At 38.1% G+C, this 24,275-nt stretch overlaps 1 protein-coding gene across 14 annotated transcripts in view; it reads left to right on the top strand.

Annotated features, from left to right (window-relative positions):
• STXBP5 (syntaxin binding protein 5) overlaps nucleotides 1–24,275 on the top strand; it is a 193,745-nt gene that overhangs the window by 154,116 nt on the left and 15,354 nt on the right. For 10 of the 14 annotated variants that reach the window (XM_039529651.1, XM_039529652.1, XM_039529656.1 and 7 more), the window contains 6 exons: nucleotides 2,438–2,500; nucleotides 2,595–2,642; nucleotides 12,434–12,484; nucleotides 14,846–15,085; nucleotides 17,617–17,989; nucleotides 22,803–22,968. In XM_039529651.1, the coding sequence (XP_039385585.1) occupies nucleotides 2,438–2,500; nucleotides 2,595–2,642; nucleotides 12,434–12,484; nucleotides 14,846–15,085; nucleotides 17,617–17,989; nucleotides 22,803–22,968 (941 nt within the window). The remainder of the gene's footprint in view (nucleotides 1–2,437; nucleotides 2,501–2,594; nucleotides 2,643–12,433; nucleotides 12,485–14,845; nucleotides 15,086–17,616; nucleotides 17,990–22,802; nucleotides 22,969–24,275) is intronic. The other 4 variants (XM_039529655.1, XM_039529653.1, XM_039529650.1 and 1 more) reach the window with 2 other exon arrangements.

Here is a 24,275-nt window from a genome sequence, read left to right as displayed (position 1 = left end):
GGTAGGTTTTTTGATCAGCGTTTCCAGATTATCACCAGTCTTCAAAGACTTTGAGAAAAAAAAAACCAAACACTGGATTCAACACTGTACTTAAATTTGAAATTCAAAAATTTCAGTAAATTCATTTAACATAATCTTTTCCCTCTTCCACTCCCCATCAAATTTTTCAATCTGAATTTGAGATCAGGTACAGTGAATTTATTTAAATAACTTGCATTCTGCCATAGAAGAACCAAAGGGTATGCATGCATAGTGCAGAAATTTAAAACACTCTACTGGGTGAGTAACCAAAAAAAAAAAAAAAAATCCTGGGTACGTTTTGTCTTGAATTAGATTAAAATTCAGAAGTGGGCTTCTCAAGATAACTTAAAAATTAATTTGCAGTAATAGATCCCATTTCTCCATTTTCTATGGGGCTGAGATACGAAGTTGTTGGCTTCACAGAGGGACTCTAAGGCCATGTTTGCACTTACCAGGGAGCGACGTTGCTGCGATCGATTTAGAAGGGGTCAATTTAGTGAGTCTAGTGAAGACTCCCTAAATTGACTGCAGAGCACTCTCCGGTACCCCACTGGAACAAGAAGATTAAGTTAAATCAATGGGAGAGCGTCTCCTGTCAACTCAGCGTGGTGTAGACACCGCAGTAAGTCGACCTAAGCTACGTCAACTGCAACTACATTATTCACCTAGTTGGAGTAGCGTAACTTAGGTATACTTACCGCAGTAGTGTAGACAAGGCTTTAGAGAGGTCAACAAGACTGGGGAGGAGCCATGAGATACTGAGAAGGTGGGGAGTGGATATTGTCAGAATTTAGGAGCACCAGGAGAAATTAGAGGATGAGGCCTTGGCTACACTGGCGCTTTACAGCGCTGCAAGTTTCTCGCTCAGGGGTGTGAAAAAACACCCCCTGAGCGCAGCAAGTTACAGCGCTGTAAAGCGACAGTGTAAACAGTGCCCCAGCGCTAGGAGTGCGGCTCCCAGTGCTGTAACCTAATCCCCACGGGGAGGTGGAGTACCTGCAGTGCTGGGAGAGCTCTCTCCCAGTGCTGGTGCTGCGACCACACTCGCACTTCAAAGCGCTGCCACGGCAGCGCTTTGAAGTTTCGAGTGTAGCCAAGCCCTCAGACACTGGTGGACTAAAGCTGCAGAGAATAGGAGAAGGCAGATTTCAGTGGTTGGAATTTCTCTAGTTAGGGAGAGACTAGCTATGGGCTAATATCCAAATTTAATGAAGTTAATTACAAAATTATGCTTTGCATTTTTTTAAAAATCAGTGAATATGGTTTTGGAACTTACTTTTATAAAATAATGCTCAACTAGAACTTGATTAGGAGACTGGTTGTACAACAGTCTGGAAGATCAGTGTTTGGGACTGACAGTCTGAGACATCCTAGGGCAACTGAAGCTACAGCATGAATGGTGACAATTTCAATCTTCCAAATGAACAGAGCTGCAACATCAGTTACACTCTAACTTCCTCCACTGAGTAGTTACACAGATTGACAGCTATAGAAAAGGCTCCATGCCCTTGCTAGTTGGCAGAGCATCCTCTAGCTTTGGGAGACAAAAAACTAAATTACAGCAGAAATAAAATGAAAACCAAAACAAAGAGATTATAAAAGCTTTAAAATTTGTTCCCCTCATCCAGTGCCCTGGATAAAGTTGCATAGCATATACAAAGTGCCATGCTCAGATACAAGGGTATTATTTTCTTACTATTTTATGTAACACTTTCTGTCCTTTTTATTGGTGATTTTTTTAGAGGTATTAAAAACCTGTTGTGTTTGGCATTTTAATAAGATTAAAAAAGGCCACCAAGTTAAATCTCCCTAAAACAGTGGTTCACAAATTGTAGCCCATTCACCATTAGTGGTCTTTAGAACCACTGCTTGCAGAATTAAGTACTCTATTGTGGTGTTGGGATAGGAGTTGTTTGCAGAATAAAATTGCTACTCTAAACAGATTTCTTATTTTAGAGACGTAACGATGCTCCATATTGCATTTGCTCTTTAGATCAAAATGTGGATAAATTCTTTGTCCTCTTCTTATTTACAGACCAACATACTAGGTGTCCACATATTAAAATGTTTATATTACATAAAAGAAATGTCTCTAACCCAGATGCACTGTGTTGTGGTGGTGGTGTCTTGCACTAAGAACTCATTTTGCTTCAGACTACCTGCTTATTTTTGTGTACACTCCTTTATTGCAAACAGTTTGGCATTTATAGTGCCATCACATAACAGAGAGCTTCACTGATCTTTGATCAGTACTTTGATGTATCTTAGTTGTGAAGTCAGTGTGACAGTATGTTATGTCTCATAAGTCTTTTGAAATATAATGCATTGTCTTTCTGTCAAATCAGTATTGTACATGTATCTTGTTTTGTGAATGTCCATTTTGCATGTCTGTTTCATTCTGTCTTCACTCATATAGGTTCTGGTTCTCCAAACAATTCTGATGATGATGATAAAAAAATGAATAATTTTATAGAAAAGGGTACAGTATTTTTTACAGCATTATTTCTTTTGTTCATTCATCCTTTTAGTACATTTATAGTTTTTGACATTTTTTGTTAAAATATTATTTACAGTGAAGACCAAAGGCAGAAAATTTTCCAAGATGGTAGCCAATGATATAGGTAGGAGCTAGAAAAATTCTGCTTTCTTCCTAATCTAGTGCCTTACTCTATGCAACACTAACCCAACAGCAAAAAAATTCAAATTGCATTGAATTATTTAGTTAATCTGTCTTTCCCTGTGCTAAATGGTAATCCTTTGGGCTGCTTCTGTGCTAAATATTGTGCACAATGATTAACAAAATCAAGGAGAAACGGTGTTTTAATACTTTTAATTTATATGATGTGCACCTTCCTATTTATTTGGGAGAAGAGGTTCTACTTTATTCTGAAATATTAGAAGGGTTCAGTCTATGCATGTTGCAACATAATATTACATTTGTTGTGGTGCAGTATACTTTAGAAACTGTTGCTGATTTATTTCCTTCTAAATGTTACACCCATATCCATAAGCCCTAGTTTCCCCTATAAGTTTTCAAGATAGTGGTAGTAGTGCATTTTCCTTCAACATAAAAATAAACGATAGTTATATAAACCTATCCTCGTTATCAATACTATAACCCAGAGCGGTATATGCTGTCCAGACATAATATGACAAGTCGTCAGTCTATACATTCTTTTAAATAAAAGTTGCATATTAATTGACAAAAATGGTTTGAATTATGTTGAATGCACGCTATGAATTGAACCCTTTTATGATCAGAATGGAAATATGATGGATTGATAACCTAACACATGGTCAATAGGGAAATATGGCAAATGAGTATTTGGTGTATTCTGGGAAAAGGTCTTTTCATTTTTCTAATGTATTATTTCAGCATTAGTACCTTAAGGTTTTTATTTGTTTTATCTGCATTGTATGGTAGCAATAAGATTTAGTTTATATTCCTTTGGAGATATTTTATTCAAAAGATTTAATCTGTGTTGTGTTATATAACAACATTGTTTGGTATACCTATAATGTCTTTAGAATATAAGAATACTTTATAGAAAGAATAACTAATAGCATAGTAATAATCTACCAAAGATAAAGAAATTGTTGAGACAATGAGTGAAAGTAAGTTTGAAAGTGACAATCCAGAATGACATGTCCAACTTCCACCATAGGATTTTGGTACCTAGCTATCATATTTATGATCTTTTCTGGACCTCTTTCATGAAGTAATATCTACATCAGGGGTAGGCAACCTATGGCACGGGTGCCGAAGGCCGCACATGAGCTGATTTTCAGTGGCATTCACACTGCCCAGGTCCTGGCCACCAGTCCAGGGGTTCTGCATTTTAATTTAATTTTAAATGAAACTTCTTAAACATTCTGAAACCTTATTTACTTTACATACACCTATAGTTTAGTTATATATTATAGACTTATAGAAGGAGACCTTCTAAAAAGGTTAAAATGTATTATTGGCACGCAAAGCCTTAAATTAGAGTGAATAAATGAAGACTTGGCACACCACTTCTGAAAGGTTGCCGACCCCTGATCTACATAGTACTGCAGAGACAAAAGTGGCTGGTGAGGAATTCTAATGCTTCCTGGCCGGCAAATTACTAGCTATTGTAGTTTAATAGGTACCGTGTCTATCTGGGACCCTACCTATCTTAATTGTGAGTGCTAAGCACCAAAAAGGTTGAACCCTCTGTGCACAAGAATCTGTAGTTTGTGCCATTACCTCCATCATAGAGGTATTTTCTGAGTAATCTATGAACAGCAGAATTTGCTGAATAAGATATAAGACTAGGAATTGAGATAATTGGATTTTTACTGGCTCTGATTTATTGTTTGACCTTTGGCAACTCACTTTTTCTGCACCTGAATGGAACAAAGGGAGGCCAACAAGTAATGACAGTGCAGCAACTAAAGGGAAAAATATAGCACTCAAAATTCAGAGTTGTAGGAATGTTGATGTGAGGAGGCTGTGAAGGGACAAAGTAAGAAAGGCCTCTCAATCTAATAAAAAGACTCTATACTAGAGACATCAGGAAGGTGGAAAGAGGATGTATTTTTGTCCCAATCCTCATTGGTGAGCTGGCCACAATAATAAAAGCATCAGATGTAACAGGTTCTCTCCTTTCTGAACATCCCGGGACTGAAATAAGAATGGTGTAGAAAGTCAGTTTTATAACACAATGGTAGAGTAATCTGACAAAGCTTGCAAAACTGTACCTGACATTTTACATGTTATCTTTGCCTGGTAAAGAGGTAAATTTGTTTTTTTCTTAAGTGTTCCAAAAGGAGTGTTCTTTTCCGTATTTTAAAAAAATGACCTATATTATGCAAAAAATTGCCTTTAGTTATGTTAATTGTTGACCAGGCTGTCTGAGCTGTTTAATTTGGCTCTGATGTTGTAATTTCTACTGTGTTGTCACTATATTGCAGCATTATTATATTAATAAAACAAATCAGTGATAATTATACAGAATTATAGACATCTATTCCAGCCTAAAGTCTTTTTTTTTCTTTCTAAAGGAATAGAATAGTGTCTTGAATTTGCTTCACAGCTCAAATAACTTTCTAGAACAAGTTTGAAAGAATTGCATCTTTCAGGAAGAAAGTGATGTGCAGAGTTAAGTTGAGACTGATGTTAACTATGTATAATATATGCATTAATTAAAGCTACAATTTTGTCACAAAGGATGCAGAAGTCACAGAATCTGGGACTTCCAAAGACCTCTGTGTCCCCAGCCCCAGTGGCTGGGAGCTGCAGGGTCATTCCACCTCCCACAGCTGCAGGGAGCTGTGAGGTATCCCCACCGCCTGAGGCAGCCAGCCCCAAAGCTCCCAGCCACCGCAGGCAGTGGAGGTACCGAGGCAGCTCCCCAGCCATCGCCATGGGGGGCAGGAGGACCCCTGCAGCTCCCCACCACTGGGGAGGAGGCAGGGGGACCCTGAGGCTCCCTTCTGCCACTGGAGCCCAGAGCTCCCAGCCACCCTGCAGCTGCCCAGTCCCTTCCCATTGTATCATGGATATTTTTAGGAAGAGTCAGGGACAGGTCATTGGCTTCTGAGAATTTTTCTTGTGCCTGGCTTTTCCTAAAAATATCCATGACAAAATCTTAGCTTGACACATAGTCAGTCCATGAACTCCACATTGTAACTGAAATTTCTGCTATCAGTTTAATAAATTGTATACATCATAGAAGATTTTGAAAATTTTGTCATCTCACTCATAATTATTTACTAGGGTTGTGAGTAGATAGATTCACTGGGCTCCTATTAAAATACATTATTAGTAGGACATCTATCTAGAAGCATTAGAAAATGCCCATCTTCATGGTTCTCATGTTGCTGCTATGAATAGGATTGTTGTGTAATGTTCAATTTGAAATGTATTAAGGAGTGACCATTTGAAGTTGGTGAAAACAAAAATACTGTTTTGCATTGCCGTTTACTGTACATTGTATGTGGCATGTTTATGTTGCATGGCTGTTTTGTGAGCTTATGGTGCTACTTTAATCTCTTTCTTTTCTGTGTCATATTGCAGAATGCCACTGTCTTGTCATTATTTGACAGTAATAATTGCGTGTTTTATCACGTCATTGTTTCAAAATGAATTGTGATCAATTGAATAGGGATTGGGATATTTTGTAAAACGTGTGCCATCTATTGTTACCAATTTTATTTATCTATTGTAAAACAAATCATTTCAGTTTATCAAATGTATAATCAGATGGGACTTGTCTTGTGGCATGATAGGGTTCCTTGTGTGGCAATACAATGAACTGCAGAGTTCAGAAATAAGCTTCTGGAATTGTTTGGCCCCAACCTGTTGCAGATTTATCCCACTAGAGAGGCTACTCTTGGTTATTAGATAAGGTGAAAGTACCCACACTTCCCATTGCTCTGATTTGCAAAGTATTATTTTCAGAGGAAGATATTAATCTTGTCCTTGTGTTCAGTTGCATGCTGCCATCATAGCAGCAATTAAGGGTAAGGAGATGTCAGATGTCACTCATGAAAGGATAATTGAAAATCTAGGTCCCACCTAACTAAATACTATTCCGGTGACAGGACCATAAGGAACTGTCTCCCTAAAGGAAACTTGTATATGTCTAAATCTTAAAACTAGGGCTGTCAAGTGATTAAAAAACTTAATTGTGATTAATCGTGCTGTTAATAATAGAATACCATTTATTTAAATATTTGTGGATGTTTTTTATATTTTCAAATATATTGATTTCAGTTGTATCACAGATTACCAAGTGTACAGTGCACACTTTATATTTACTTTTGATTACAAATATTTGCACTGTAAAAAAAACAGAAGAAATAGTATTTTTCAATTCACCTAATACAAGTACTGTAGTGGAATCTTTTTATCATGAAAGTTGAACTTAGAAATGTAGAATTATGTACAAAAAATAACTGCATTGAAAAATAAAACAATGTAAAACTTTTAAGCTTACGAGTCCACTCAGTCCTACTGCAGCCAATTGCTCAGACAAACAAGTTTGGTTCAATTTCAGGAGATAATGTTGCCCGCTTCTTGTTTACAATGTCACCTGAAAGTGAGAACAGGTGTTCACATAGCACTGTTTTAGCTGGTGTTGCAAGATATTTACATGACAGATGCACTAAAGATTCATACTTCAATCACCATTCCAGAGGACATGCATCCATGTTGATGATGGGTTCTGCTTGATAACGATCCAAAGCAGAGCAGACCAATACATGTTCATTTTCCTCATCTGAGTCAGATGTTACCAGCAGAAGATTGATTTTCTTTTTGGTGGTTCGGGTTTGGTATTTTCCACATCGGAGTGTTGCCGTTTCAAGATTTCTGAAAGCATGCTCTCCACCTCCTCTCTCTCAGATTTTGGATGGAACTTCAGATTCTTAAATCTTGGGCTGAGTCCTGTAGCTATTATAGAAATCTCACATTGGTACCTTCTTTGTTGTTTTGTCAAATCTGCTGTGAAATTGTTCTGAAAATGAGCATGTGCTGGGTCATCATCCGAGACTGCTGTAACATTAACTATATGGCAGCATGTGGGTAAAACAGAACGGGAGACATACTATTCTCCTCTAAGGAGTTCAGCCACAGATTTATTTAACGTTATTTTTTAACAAGCATCATCAGCATGGAAGCATGTCCTCTGGAATGGTGGCCAAAGCATGAAGGAGCATACGAATGTTTAGCATATCTGGCACGTAAATACCTTGAAACGCTGGCTACAAAAGTGCCATGTGAACGCGTGTTATCGCTTTCAGGTGACATTGTAAATAAGAAGCAGGCAGCATTATCTCCGGTAAATGTAAACAAACTTGTTGGTCTTAGCGATTGGCTGAACAAGAAGTAGGACTGAGTGGACTTGTAGGCTCTCTAAAGTTTTACATTGTTGTTTTTTTAGTGCAGTTATGTAACACAGAGCAACATTTGTAAGTTACACTTCCACGATAAAGAGATTGCACTTCAGTACTTGTATGAGGTGAATTGAAAAATACTATTTGTTTTATCATTTTTACAGTGCAAATATTTGTAATAAATCATAATATAAAGTGAGCACTGTAACTTTGTATTCTGTGTTGTAATAGAAATCAATATATTTGAAAATTCAGAAAAACATCAAAAATATTTAATTTCAATTGGTATTCTATTGTTTAACAGTGGGATTAATCACAATTAATTTTTTGAGTTAATCGCATGAGTTAACTGCAATTAATCAACAGCTCTACTTAAAACAAATCTTTCTCCTTTTAATCACTTTATTGAAGATATGTGCTTATATAAAGCTTCTTTATTCCTACAGATTCATATCTATAGCAACAAATTGATGTCAGAGTCAGAATTCTTGGTTTGTTACAGGATCAAGAAAAATCTAGTGTGTTTTAGGCAAGATTTTTTCAACAACCAAGTGCAGTGTTAGCACAAAGAATATAAAATAAACTGGAGTCACAAAGTCACCATTCCAAATTTACCAGATGTATTCTAGTTATCTAGTCTTTTGATTATTTTAGTAACGCTCCCAGGACTCTTCAGGAATGAACATGACTCAGACACCAAAGCACATACAATATCCCTTTCTGTAGGCTCATTATTATAGCCAAACTTTCATTTTAATTGTATGAAAAGCTAAGTATGGAGCAACAGTCTCGAGTTGCAGTGGGGGAGGTCTAGGTTGGATATTAGGAAACACTATTTCACTAGGAGGGTGGTGAAGCACTGGAATGGGTTACCTAGGGTGGTGGTGGAGTCTCCATCCTTAGAGACTTTTAAGGCCTGGCTTGACAAAGCCTTGGCTGGAATGATTTAGTTGGGGTTGGTCCCACTTTGAGCAGGGGGTTGGACTAAATAACCTCCTGAGGTATCTTCCAACCCTGATCTTCTTTGATTCTATGGAATATTTATAATGCTCTTATATTTATATAGCTCCATTTATCCAGGTGGAGCCCAAATACTTAACATGGTTTACTAGTACTTCTACAAACTATACTATAGGAAATACTTTGACCACTGCTCAAAACAACCACATATGCAGTGACGCATGGTAATATTTGCTACTACACAACAGTGCACATACATCTCATGTGACCTTTAGAGCTTTTACTGCTGAATTAGTTAAATCTGCTATTCTGCATTTTTAAATAATGATCAAAATTTACCCAGCCACGGAAGGTTTTCTTAAGGTATACTGTGTTACAGCCAATAGAGCATTTTTTATAAAATACCCTAATGCAGACGATCTTAGAGGGGACTCCTCTGCACAACAAATCTCATACTATGCATATGATATAATATGTACAAAAAGGAGTTAAGATACATAGACCAAATGTTTTCTGTTTAGCTGAAGAAGACAAGTTAGAATGAGCTCTTTTGCAGCAAAGGGAAGTCGGGGGAAGAAGGGGAGGGAGTGTCTATCTCTGTGTTTATATGGCCTGTTTCATAGTAGTATCTGAGTATTTTAAACATCTCTTCAGATAGGGAAATATTATCCCTACTGAGTCAATGAGGGACAGAATACATAACACCACTCCTCTTGTGGCAGATGTTTTCCAGAATTTCTGGGTTTCTGTTATGGAAAGTCCACAACTCCCATGTGTGAAGATTTTCATGTCTTTGAAGAAGTTAAATTGAATTGCCTTTGACCAAAGAGAAGGAGTAATTTATGCAGCCTAAAGGATGAGAAAAGCTGAAAAACACTTCTTTACTGTAGTTTTCTGGCTATAATTTGCTTTTGTTTTTAAAAATAAAATTCTGATTAATAGGGTATATAAGTATACCAGGAAAGAAGTCTCTGATTACAAACCTACAATTAACTAATATTTCAGAGAATAGATTCATGAGATTTGAGTTAGATTTATTTTGCAACATGGGTGAAACAATTGCCTCAATGTACTTTTATTTCAGATCTCTTAGCCAATAAAAAGATAATTTGAGAATTAAAAAAATGGTGTAGGGAGAACAAAAGCAAGAAAAATATTCAAAATTTTGATAATGTGACTGATGGAAACAAAAACATCCAGATAATTGGATGATTTGGAGCTCAGAGTGGTGATAATTGGGACTTATACAAGAATATACTTAAATTGTTAAATCCTGAGACTTTTTGTATGGAAAGAAAATTCAGGGGGGTAAGACTGAGTGGTATTGTACCCTGCAAGAGTACGGAGCTCACACATGCATCATCGGTGTGGGTGCAAAAAATGAACACTTATTTAATTTCAACAAAGATGACAAGTGAGAATGAGCTGTTTTTCAGCAAAGGGAAGTCGGGGAATTGAGGGGGAAGAGTCTGTCTATCTGCGTAGTCTGCAGTAACTGGAGTATAAATTGTAATGTGCGATAGCATGATGTGCACTAACTGGTCCATGTGGACCCTACTGACATGCACTAAAAGTTCCCCAGTACACACATTAATGCACACTAAAACTTTTAGCCCCCACCAGCAGGGTACACACGTGCCAGTTAGTGCATGACATGCTAGTGTGTATTAGAATTTACATGCCAGCTAGTGCAGACAAGCCTTAAGTGAGTTACCAAAGGTAACACATGAAGCTGGGAATTAAATCCAGATCTCCTGAGTTCCAGTCCTGTGCCTAAGACACAGCACCTTTCTGATGATAAGAAAGACAAAAGTGTGATGATTAATTGTTCTAGTAGCAGTTAGTTATTTAGTATTTTAGTTGTATACTTGCTTTATAAATAGTCTGTATGTAATCACTGTTTTCTATAAATAAAATTTCACCATGTTGTTAATTTCACTTCATTATTACAAGGCTGATCATTATGAACAATATTAGAACAATTATAGTATAAAAATCAGGTTTTGTTATGTAGCTCTATGAATCCCTAAATGAGTTGTTTTAAAAATCTATCAGTTGTGTTGCTTGTGGTGATGAGAGAGAATTAATGGTTGTCTTATTTCTTTAGAAGAAACTTTTTTTGTGAAGAGAGATTTATTTACTGTGTATGGAACTGCAGGCTTAGTTGCTCTGTGTTGTGTTTAAGGTTTTACAGTCTTTACAGCTGTAGGCTTTTAAATTGTTACATATGAAGACAATGTGTGTGATTGACTGTCAGAATTTGAGACAAGTTGAGGAATTGGACAGTTCGGCTGTCACAAATGGTTGCACCTTTTTATTACTTCGTTTTACATTCCTAGTATCTTAATTTTGCAATGTTTCAGTGACAATAAAAAGAGCAATTTTCTGTCTACGTATTGGTAGTGCACCACTCACTGTGACATCTAGCAATATCAACCTAATTGTTCCAGAAATAGATTTTTAATGAGGCTTGCTTTTTTAATATAAAAAAAACTTTTTAAAAAAGCTACTGGTATCTTGTCTTCTGCAAGGTAACCCACGGCTGGATCCTAGATGTTAGCTATGCTTGAGTTAGAAACAGGACCAGCTCCAGGCACCAGCTGAGCAAGCTCCTGCTTGGGGCAGCAGATTCTATGGGGCGGCATTCCGCCCAAACCTAGGGCGTCGTGGCCGCTTTTTTTTTCCCGCTGCTCTGGCCGCCCTGTAGGGGGCAGAGGAGGGGAGCGCCCTGCAGCAAACTCCGCAGGGCAGCCCGCGTCCTTCCCTCCCCACCGATCAGAGCGGCGCGGAACCCTCCCGGCAGGCGGCCTGGCGGGAGGGACCACGTGGTGAGCATTCTGCTGAAGCGCTGGCCGCCCCCCTTCTCTCTCTCCCCCTGCTCCCTCACCCTCCCCTCCACTAGACCAGGCGCGCACTCTTCAGCACAGGGAGTCCCCCTGCACCCTGGCTCTGGCCGCCCTGTAGGGTTTTTTGGTTTGTTTTTTTTCCCCTGCTTTGCCGGCTGCGCCGTTGTCCCCTCCCCCACCCCCCGCTTTGCCACTCAAGCCGTGCTGGTTTTTTTTTTTTGTCCCACCCTCCCCCCTTCCTTTGCTGCTCCGGTGGCCCTGCCTCACTTTTTTTTTTTTTTTTTGCTTGGGGCGGCAAAAAGGCCAGAGCTGGCTGGTTAGAAAAGCATCTTAACAACTGAAGTAATTTAAAGAACTTTCTAAAAGGGCATTTCTTTAGGACTACTTTTAGGTTTTCCTTGTTGTTTGAACAAAGCCAAAAATGCAAACAAAATCCATGGGTTTTGTCAAGTTTCAGGCAAGATCTTAAGGATGGCATAAGCTTAAAAATGTGAGTCTGAATTTCAGTTTTTTCCTCCCCAAAAATTAATGGGATTTTGGATGTGGGGATTTTGAGTCAGGCTCAACTCTAGTGGAAACACTACTTAACACAAGGTTTCAATCGTACAGAATTTGGATTAATTGCTTAGTACTGAAATTGGATGTAATAAATTGTGATGTATTAAACATTTGGAAAATGGCAATTTGTTAATAAAAAGGCCAGCACTATCATATTTCTTTTAAAGATATATTTTATTTTTCAGCAAAGATGTCCAGAAAGTTAAGTTTGCCAACTGAGCTAAAGCCTGATTTAGGTAAGTTCAAAAATAAAGGTTGACCCATATTGCAACTGTGTTTTATAGGAAGAGTAAATTTCCATAAAGTAAGGATCCTAAATTTGTGTTTAAATAGACATGTAAATCTCAGTCATTGTCATCCTAATGTCAGCACACAGATTTGTGCGTAGTTGTTAAATTTTTATTTGAAATTTTTGAGGCTGCTGTAATTCTTATGTCAGTTACCTTGTGATGTCAGGAATATTACAAGAGGACTATTACCAGAAAAAATGTTTTGTCTGTTTGGAACCCCGTAACATGGGGAAAAATGGGAAAGGAAGTTTTACAGACCTCACAGGAGATTTTAATTAAGATCCCATTCTGCAAACAGTTACACTTGTAGTTGACTACAGCCAGGCTACTAACATGTTTAAAGCTAATGTATAGAGCTAAGTTGATGTATAACCATTATAAGAAAATGTTATTTTAGGATTTTGTGTCTTGAGACATAGTACAGTAATTTCACAGTAAACATTCTAGTTGTACAGCTTGCATATTAAAGTTTAGAAACACAAATGATCATTCCATTGCATAATTAAATCATCTTAAAATAAGCATATTTTTTCAGCACATTGTTACATCTTACTTGAATGTTAAATCCACAAATATAGGTTTAATTTTATATCTGTCACAACAATCCTATTTTGCTCAGAAAAAGAAACTGGAGAATTCTTATATAATGCACACAAGAAAGGTACATGCAAATCAAAAGTCAAAGGGACAGAATTCAAGAAATTATTTGCAACCCCCCATTTCAGTGAGTTACTGGTAATGGGTCAATTCAATTTTATCTTCAATATGCAGCTCACTTGGAGACAGTATAATGAAGGCACTTCTATTAAAAAAAATTCTGATGGCTTTTAACCTAATTTTCCTGATTTTCAAAGATTCTTTTAATGACAGAAAAAAATAATCTGTAGCTAATCATGTCTACAAATTATTAATTTGGGTGTTACAGGTATTTAAATGGGAAAACCCTTGGATTTGTTTTCTTCCCTGGTAAATATTAAAATCTGAAGAAGCATCTTTTTGAAGAGGGTGCTATGATCAGTAGCTGAAGTTAGCAGAACAAATGATTCATAGTGCATTACACATTATTTTCACTGGCTATCTGACTACCATATTTTCTTACTATAATGCAGAAAGTAGTAACTTTTCAAAAAAAGCCCAGTTACCAAGGAGTAACTTTTCAGTGGGGAAAACAATGTAGCCCATTAATGAAATGGCACATTATGCTGTGCAGTAATGCCTTTATGAATAGTATAAGCAAATTCTGTTGGTTAAACCTCAATCCTGCTTGTGCATAGAGTTGCCAATTGTATCTATGCACCAGTGAGGGCTTGAAACCAGCATAATCTAGGCCTAAACAAAGCCATAGTGTAAATTACACCATATTTTTAGTGATAAACTTGGTTTGCCTTTTAGTAAAAGCATTAGGAGATGCAAGCTGAAAGAGAGTGACTTGTCAGGAATTTAAAAATCACATTGATGCTTGAGTACAAAAGAGAATCTCCAAAAATGTTGACCCCTCTGGTATTTGCAATGTGTGCAGCTGATAACATGCAGACACAGATGTTGGTAACATTTCTATTATAATATCCTATTTTTAAGGAGTTGCACAGTAAATTTGAATGAAATTATAACAAAAATATTTTGTGCTTATGATTTGAATTCCCCTTCATGGAGCTACTTTGTGCTCAACCTTCTTTTAGTCCAGGGATGACTGCAGGAAAAGCTTATCAATGTCACTTTCTATAGCACTCCAGAAGAAACTCTTCAGCTACCCAATTTCTTTGTTTTTTGAACATCAGCACCAAAGATCCTTAGGTTTTTTTAAGTGACCTATGTCAGAAGTTCAGGCTTATGTGAATAGCCAATGAGCCTTTCTTCCATCAATCTCCTAAAGTCGGAGAACATGATAAGCTATTTATCGCCATAGTATGTGGGTCCCTTTACAAGCTTAAACTGAGACGTTTGTCTCTTAGTAAGATAATAAAAGGCTTATACTGTTTGATAAATGACTGCTGTCTTTTGTCCCACGCAAAAGATGAACACACACAATGACCATCTTGAACAATTATATAGTGGTGTACTCTGCAGTTGAAGAGATTGTTGCAATTAGAATACAGCATGGAAAATGGGGTCAGTGGGCAGGAGAGGAAATGTAATTAGGGAAATATTTAGCAAAAGGAAGTAATCTATGAAGTGAAAGTTACTACATGCTTGATTTTTTTAAAAAACTATCTTTACAAAATATGCTAAAAAATCCTAACTATAGTTTATTTTGAAACTTTATGCTGTATTTTGCAATGCTTTTTAATTAATGTAAACTTGTTTCAGATGTCAGAGACAACTCCTTCAGTCGATCCCGGAGTTCCAGTGTAACTAGCATCGATAAGGAATCCCGAGAAGCAATTTCTGCTCTTCATTTCTGTGAGACTTTCACACGGAAAGCAGATACGTCACTTTCTCCATGTGTATGGGTCGGGACTACTCTGGGTACGGTGCTAGTCATTGTACTGAACCTACCCCCAGGAGGAGAACAAAGACTAATTCAGCCAGTAATTGTTTCTCCCAGTGGTACGTACAAGACAGGAGATTTGCTGCATAACATAGCTGGTATTCTGCATTATTATTTTTGAGGGGTTTTTAATGTGGTTTTTTTTTTTCTCAATTATGTAATACAGACGCCCCCCGACTTCCACGATCGTTCTGTTCTGGAAAGCCTTGTGTACCTCAGATTTGCATAAGTTGGAACCATATACCCGTACATTATACAAAAATTTCTGCAACTCAAAAATCCTATTTCTGGCTTATGGAACTTTTTCTATAAGTGCGAATTTGCGTAAATCGGATCTTGCGTAACCCGGGGAGCGTCTGTAATTCCATAAATAATTATACAGTGCTCACTGTTTAGGTCAGGACAGTGTAGTGTTTTGATATTCTAGAAAGTTGCTGTGTCACTTGTGCATTAGAGAGAACCTGATTAGCAATTTTGCAAATCAGTTAAGTCTGAACTGCAAGTTTACAACGTGGTATAGGAATATCAGGTAAATGGACTACTGTTTGTGTAGAAAGAATGACATTTGAGTAGCCTTACTGCAACGCACACAGTGTTAACAGTATAACTAGAGGGAGATAGCAAGAGAAGAATATTGTTAGATGCCACAATCTTTTTATTCATCAAGATCTCATGAAGTTCATATTAGATTTTCCCACTACAAAAAAGAATAAAAGTTGATTATGACTACGTAGATTGGACTGGCTGGTACTATGTGCTAAGGACAACATTCTTCTTTCAGACCCATGTGGCAGATTTCAGCTCTAATATTCTGCCTTTCCCCAATGCACAGAAACTATCATGGCCTGCTCCCCCACCTGGGCGCACACCTTGTTCAACACCAGTGTCTTAGGGTCACTAGAATAGCCCTTTTGTCTGTCTCAGCGTCCTCTCAGAACACTTGCCTCTGAATATCTGGGCTGACTGCTTTTCTTACCTCTATTTCAAGGGCCCTCTAGATCTCTTCAAAAAAATCCTGATTGATTATGCCTTCGATTTACAGGTTGGAAAAAACAAAAATTTTATATTTAATCTGAGTAAACATAACATAACAATAGCTTTCAGTAACCATTATACTACTTACTCCCAGAAGGTATACCTAATTTTATAAGAGCCTGGCAGTGCTCCCCTTCCTGATCAGTCTTGCTCCCTGGCCGCCTCTGTAATCTTGCTCTCTCCCACATCACAAGCCAACTCACCACGCTTCAAATTCAGAACCCCAAAGTTATGAAGGAGCAGTCGGGTTGCAACTTCTGTCCAGGAGTCTGAACTTCTGTCTCTCTGGACACCCCCTGGCATATGTTCTTTTGGTCTTTATCCGACAACATACCCCATCATATAGGTACACAGGCAACACTTATCCTATAACACCATATGCTATCATACAATTTCAGGTTTACATAGTCCTTTCTCTATAGAAATCCAGTTGATTTAATGGTAGCTACACACAGATGTGCCTGAGGACTTCTGCCAACAAGAATGTTAGGGGTAAATATGGTTTATCATGTGCAATGCTGAACGTGGCTGACCTGTGTTGACTGCTACATTGCATTCATCTGCTGGTCAGCTAACATGATTGTTGGCAACCATATTCAGCAATGTAAAATTTTGTAATATAGACCAGGCTGTAGATTGAATACATCAGTCACTAGATCTGCAGTGTGGATCAAAGAGGAGAATTTTGACCTAAGAAAGCTTTCCTCTGTAGATGGCAAATCAAAATGTATCTAGCTATATGTAAATAAAAATGACCTTAGACAAAAGAAGCAGCACAGCACAAGGATGTCTCAGTTTTACCACATGCAGGAGACAGCAATTCAGTTAATAACAATGGTGAGTGAAAATCCTCTTCCCTGCTAAACAGACCTTATTTTGTAATCCCCTTATCACTAGTACAAAGCCAACGAGGGAAGATGCAAGAGAGCCTGCTCGCTTATGCCTAAACATGTCTAATTCAAAGAAGGAAACACAGGTTGACACTTCTGACAGTTAATAGTATTCATCATAGATGGTATTAAACACACAGTACAATTTATTGATGCTGTGTTTAGGAAAGCATTAATGCCTGTGAGGAAAAGAGTGAAAGCTGTTTGTTTTTAACATCTAAGTTTAAAAGACATGGGTTCCAGCTTGGTCCTCCTTTAAAAGCCTCAGCTGTTTCTTAGCATTTCCTTGTCAGTCTCTCTGATTCAGGAAAACATCCCTGTTTAGGAAGGTTGAGGTGCTTAATTTCAAGTATATGCTTAATTTCCATTGTAGTCAATGGGACATATCCACACACTTAAACTTAAGTCCATGCTTAAATGCTTTCCTGAATAGGGATGGTCTTAAGCACAAGTTTAAATGTTTTTGTTTTTGTTTTTTAAATTAAATTAACTAACATTTTGGCCAATTTGAGTTTTACTGTTGAAGAGGCAGAAGACAAATCTGAAGGTTTTGTTTGGAAGGATCTCTTTTATGTTTAAATTTTTTTTCAAAGACAATTAGTATGTAGTTTGGAAGACAATTCAGGAGAATTATTTTAGCTATCATGTCAAATTCTATATCCTAGGAACCATTTTGAGGCTAAAAGGGGCAATCCTGAGAATGGCTTTTCTGGACACCACAGGATCTATAGTTCCACCAGCATATGAACCGTGGAGAGAACACAATGTTTCTGAAGACAAAGATGAAAAGGACAAATTGAAAAAACGGCGGCCTGTCTCAGTGTCCCCCTCCTCCTCTTCTCAGGAAATCAGTGAAAACCAATATGCAGTGATCTGTTCTGAAAAGCAAGCAAAAGTTATCTCACTGCCATCACAGAACTGTATTCATAAACAAAACATAACAGAGACTTCTTTTGTTCTTCGTGGAGATATAGTGGCATTGAGTAATAGTAGCTGCCTTGCATGTTTCTGTGCCAATGGACATATTATGACTTTTAGGTAAGATCTATTTAATCATGATTTAAACATTAAAAAAAGATAAATTATAGTTCCCTGACGCCTCCTACGCTGTCCCCACCCCAATGCACCCTGTTTCCTCAATCCACAGAAAAAAGCAAAAAAAATATATTCAATGATGACGATAAACCTGTAGGAATGGTAACGTCTTGGGAGTGGGGGTAGTTTGGCAGCTGGATAACATTGAACTTGAAATTTATTCCTATATGAATTAGGTTCAAGCTATAGTTTAGATTAATTGCTAACATAACATAGCTAAACTCCTCTATAAAATATAAACTTGCATTATTTAAGTGTTCACGTCTGAAATTCATAGTTTACTTTACTGATTTTATGATTTGTTACAAAACTTGTGTAAAAACATTACATATTTGAAAGCCAAAACCTGCTCTTCCTTATTCCTATCCCTTGTTTTGGTGTATTTTACTCCTCCATCCCCCCCCCCCCCCCTCAGTTTGTTCATTTATGTATTGATTTTTTTATTTTATTTTATTTTATTGCTTTAATATTCTCAGGAATTACTTTCTTCCCAACAGTGCTTGTCATAGAGGCATAGAATCATAGACTTTCAGGTCAGAAGGGACCAGTATGATAGTCTAGTCTGACCTGCTGCACAACATGAAACATGGACTATTTATCTGTCGAAAGTTATTGCACAGAAAAGAAAAAAAAAATGCCAAAAAAAGATTATTAAGGTTGCAAAGTCAACTCAAGTTAGGAAATGCCAGAATTAAGGTTGCTCTTGTTGCTTTAATTTACTCCCCTGTGTATGTATGCGTTATGTCACTCCCAATCCCTTTCTTTTTTTCCTCAAGGACTCCCAGCCCCAGTTCTCATACCCCCACTTCCAGTCTTCTTGCCTAGATAGCCCCAGTCTCTTCTCCCAATCCCAGTTTCCTTACTCCCACTATCCTACAGTTCTACTCTTCCCCTCCCCTAGGCTCCTTGTCCCAATCTACTGACCACATTTACCCTCTCCCGGATCTGGCCCTTGCCCTCCTCAGCATTCAAATCAGGAAACTCCATCCATCTGCCTGGGCCCTGCAGGAGGAGCACTGAGCGCACAAGAGAGACAGGCTCCCTGCTTTCAATTCTGGTGCCCTGACCCAGGGTATGACCCAGCCATCAGCAGCTCAAGATACAGTTGTGGGGAAAGTCCTGCTCAATGCAAAGGTCTAGCAAGTCTCTGCTAAGCATGTGACACAAATTTTTAAAGTTGGCTGATTTGGGATAGATTTTTAATAATTATTAATAATGTTTATTACAGGAGTACATAAAGGCCAACAAAGAGTGGGGCCTATTGTTCTAAACTCTGTGCTAGGCACTAGAGTATCTCAAAGGGTACATCTACAGTGGATCTGGAGGTGTAATTTCCATCTCAGCTATACATACCCATGCTAGTTCCATGGCTCCACTACTCCACTACTGTTTTTAGCACTAGCTCCATCAGAACTTGCATGGTATGTCTGCCCGCGCTGGAAATTACACGTCCAGCTCCAGTATAGACATACTCAGAGATGGCTGCCAGACTATTTTAACATGGGAAAAGAATACATTTTCCCTTAGCCCATTCTCAGAAACTGTTGAACCATTTTGGCTGAACTAAAAACAAAACAAACAAACAAAAAAACCACACATGGCCTGAGGCAGACACTTGGCATAGAAAATTTCAGCTGAAATGGTTAAAATCTGGCAAAGATATAAGTCAGTGGTTCCTCAGCCAAGGGTATGTGTTCTTCCAGGGGGTATTCAATTAATCTAGATCAGTGTGGGTGGTAAGCACGGCAATTGCCTGGGGGCCCCATACCACAGAGGGCCTCGCGAAGCTAAGTTACATGCTTCAGCCCCACCACCTGGTGCTTGGGCTTCAGACAAGGCTCACAAATGAAAAACCAGCTCAAATATGACACTGAAATTTAAGCATGATATTTATATTCCAATGAATTCATCTTAAAAAGTGCTGTGGCGATTTTTGTATTTTTATGCCTGATTTTTGTAAGCAGGTAGTTTTTAAGTGAGGTGAAACTTGAGGTACGCAAGACCAATCAGTCTCCTGAAAGGGGTACAGTAGTCTGGAAAAGTTAAGAACCACTAATACAAGCAACTGAAAATAGTGTTTTATAATGGAAAGTGTCAGGCAACCAGCCCTGCCTATAATATAACATACAGCCAAACAGTTCTCATGAGTCCTTCTAGGACTCTATAGTGTGAGGCAGATGCTTCTTCAAGGACTTCTTAATATAAGATTAAGGTAAATATACTCTGTCAAAAATCCTTAACTCCTAGCCTACAGAACCATAAGAACAAAATATCACTAGTCCTACATGCTTTCAAAACAAGAGTACTGGTCATTTTGCAAGAAGAGAATTACTAAGGAGAAGTTTATTCTATTCATTTTATCATCCAGTCTTCTCCCAGTCACAAGATATAACTATTTCTAAATTAACAAATTCATCCAAAATGATGGCTAATTAAAATGTCAAAGAAAGTGATCATAAATATGTCATTTAACTTGAAATATTTAAAATAGATTGGCAGGATCTGGGACTGCTTGTCTGGCGGTAAAAATATGCAAGAGCCAGCAAGTCGCATCTTGGATGATGCTGCAAATGTTTGGCCTTGTGACGCAGCTGCAGTGGACCTTGAAGCATACAACACGTGGCCTTTCACATCCCATTAGTATGACACAGTATGCTATTCCGGCCTCAGTGGCCTGGTAGCAGACCAGGTACAATCTTCTTTAGGGAGTAGATTTCCAAATGCAGCCTATTCACACTGTAGTGCAGAAACTGCTTGAACAACCTTCTTCACTTGTCTGAGTCTAATCTAAAGTCTAGCTCCATCTAAATTTGTTGGGTAGCTGCTTTGACTTACCGCTCCTTGGTCAAAGGTAGATCAGTGCTTCCACAGCCTCTCATCATCAGGTTCATGCAGGGGCCCAGGGCTTGACACATTTTACCACCCTTTCCAATTAAAATGCCTCCTGTGTGATGAAACGTTAATATTGTCCTGACAAATTACGTTGTTCCTTTTAAAACAGTTTCCTTGTGGCAGAGACTTGAGCTTGCAGAGTGCATGAACTTCAGACTCTAGTAACTGATCCTCCTAGACCAAGCTTTACGAGGATAAGTTGGTGCTGCAGAATCATCTTCAAAGTAGTGATGGAGCTCCACCTTATTGAGCATATTGGCAGGACAATATTTTTCTCATATTCACATGCCCTGGCAAAGCCCTTCTCTAGGTCCATAATATTAAAAGTTCCTTCCATTCTAATGGAGCAGGCTAAATACCTCACACAAAGTCCACCCAATGTATTGCTTTGTTTGATATCTATCACTAAGATATCTGTGATTGACCTAGCTTGAAGCTGGAAAAACATATTGGCTTAATTAACCTTAGAGCAACTTCCTCTCTGTCTTTACTTATTTCTGTTTCAGATGCATGCAGGCCAGCCACTTCAACCCTGCACCACATATTTACAAAGCAATACTGCTTTAATTCAGCCCCTACAGAGGAATCCTGTTCTGGTCTCTCTCCTGCAGAACCTATTTCTGAAGCAGGGCAGCCCAAACTCTCCACCTCCTTGATATGTTTCTTAAGAGATGTCCCTTTAGTTGGCTATGCTTTTGAAATTTTGTTTTCAACAGGCTCTCAGGCTTGACGAGCTTGATGTTTTGAAGAGATATTTTATATGAAGAAAAAACCTTCTTGTATATGTTGTTGCTATTACCCTTTTTCTTCTTTACTGCTAGTTATAGTTTCATTTTTGCCTTTACATTTTTTTTTTATCTCCAGGAGTTAGAATCCTACCAGCTGGTATCTTTAGAGTAGAAGGAAACTACTTGGCATGTAATTCTTCAACTCTGAAGATAACCTCTTGCATGACTTTTGCTCTCTCACCCAAGTTTCTAAGGGAACTTTAAGATGGTGGCCTATCTTTGTTTGTGTTGAGTAATTAATCTTTTTGGTCATTTTATTATGATTGGCTAACTTATTTCAGGGGGTGGGGTTGCAGGAAAGCAATGCTTCCCAATAACATAACAAGCTGACTGAAAAGTTCCAAGGATGATGTTTACAGCCCAGAGATTGTATGTGATCACCAGTACGGGGCATGGTTTATGGTCTAGCCCATTGTTGCTGCCTTTTGAGAGTTCAGCCTGACTTGTTCTAGTGAGGCCAAGAAGTGAGAATCCTGCAAGGTTATATATTTAATAAATAAATAAAAAGTACAAGGTAGGTAAGCTTTGTTTCCTCTTGAAATGCAACCAGATTAGGGAAAAGGGGAGACTAGTTCACACCAAGTTGATAGAAATCTTTTTCTTTTTGAGAGTACTTTCCATGCCCATTTCCCTATGAATAGAATAGATGCTCTAAAAAAAATTACACAATGAAATCGTCTCTTCTACTGAAACTCTAATTCTTCCAAAAGCGACCTATCTTGAATGTATAGTATAGGTTTAAAAGTGTGTGTGTCTGTATTAATATGGAAGGGCAGTAAAATTTTGTGCTAGAAGTTAATTGTTCAATGCTACTTTAAATTTTAGGCAATAAACTTTTGTTCTACCGGGGGGGGGGGGTTAGGTCTAAAATCAAGGAGCTACTTGGTTCACTACATGTTGTGTTTGTTATCACCGAGTTTTCATGCCCCCACTGAATTATACTTACCAGTCTACTGCAGTACTGTTAGTAACGTGATTAAAAAGAAGTGTAATATAGTTTGTAAATATAAATTGAGAAACTGAACAATAATAATAATAAGGTAAAACTGAAATGATCTTTTAATTCTCTTCTCAAGTTTGCCAAGTTTAAGGCCATTGTTGGATGTATATTACCTGCCACTTACCAACATGCGGATAGCCAGAACATTCTGCTTCACGAACAACGGACAGGCGTTGTATCTTGTCTCACCTACAGAAATCCAGAGAATCACGTACAGTCAAGAAACTTGTGAAAACCTACAGGTAACTGTTAATGCTGTTGTTTCTTCATAAGTAGGTATCCTCTACAGGTCCCAGATCTTAATTCTTGATAATCACATGGGAGATTAAAACCCCTTCTAAAGAAGTTATGGTGCACTGGAGGGCTTTGCAGTGCATAACACATCATGATCTCTCGTGCTTCAGTTCCCTTTCTCCCAACTGGTGGTGTGAAACATCCCTTGTATATCCGTGGGGCAGTCTTTTCCTTTTTTTTGTCAGTCATGTTCCATGTGAAACTTCCTTGATTATTCTTGCAGTTAAGGACTTCAAAATTCCTCCAGTCAAAATAGTTGTAATCAAAGATACATGCTGCCAGAGGCAGGGAGCACAAACTCAAGGTATTTTGATTGACGCATTATGTTGCAGAAATTTCAGAGACGAAGCATGAGCTTCTGATCTCTTTTTTGGTCCCATATGACAAATAAAAAGCCCAGAGCAGCATAAAGGGACTCCACAAGCGCCAGTTCTGGATACGGAAGAATTCCCGCAGTGTTGGAACTGTGGAAGATGTACATGCAACAAGCAACATGTTGCAGGATTAGGGCATTATCCTTTTTTGGAAAAGTACTGTGGGATCTTCAACAGCAGTGCATAGTTGGAAACATGTAAGCATACAAGCCTGATTCTTAGTCCACTTAGTCATCTGTCCTGGGTTTATAACTCTCATAAGAATAATTTAGATAAAAATTGAACTGAACATTAAATACCAGGATGTGTTGTATACTGTGTACGCTTCAGTGTGTGTGTTGGCTGCCTTGTGAATATCATGTAAGCATCTTGGGTGAGATTTTCAAAAGCAGTCAGCATTGTCCTGACTCTGCTCCTATTGAAGTTAATGCTAATTTCAATGGGAGAATAGTTAAGGAGCACCAAGTGTTTCTGAAAATTCCACCGTTATGTCTACTTCCCACAAAAGGGATGGGACTCAAGAGTGGGGATCTAGGGAGGACCCAGCATCTCAGAACTTCAATCAAAGGTATAGGTGTTTTCATATACCTTTATGCCACTAAGTGCAAATTTTAATATCACTGTAGAAACAGAAATTCTGGGATAGGATAGATTTCTTGTGGTTTCTCTGACATCCATCAGGAATGTGTGCACTGTACATCTTCTTCTACTATTACATACGTATCTATTTAGAGTTAAGTTCATGAAAACTGTTGCTCCCATGCTGTTGGATCAGTTCTTTTCCATGCTCATGAGCCTCTGGGTGAAACAGAGCCAAATGAGAAAAATGTCCCTGAAAGAATAACATTTTGCAGGAGTTTTCACGTAACACAATAGGGGTA

The sequence above is a fragment of the Mauremys reevesii genome, linkage group 3, assembly GCF_016161935.1.
Source record: "Mauremys reevesii isolate NIE-2019 linkage group 3, ASM1616193v1, whole genome shotgun sequence".
Classification (NCBI taxonomy): domain Eukaryota; kingdom Metazoa; phylum Chordata; order Testudines; family Geoemydidae; genus Mauremys; species Mauremys reevesii.
This window is presented reverse-complemented; position numbering and strand designations above follow the sequence as displayed.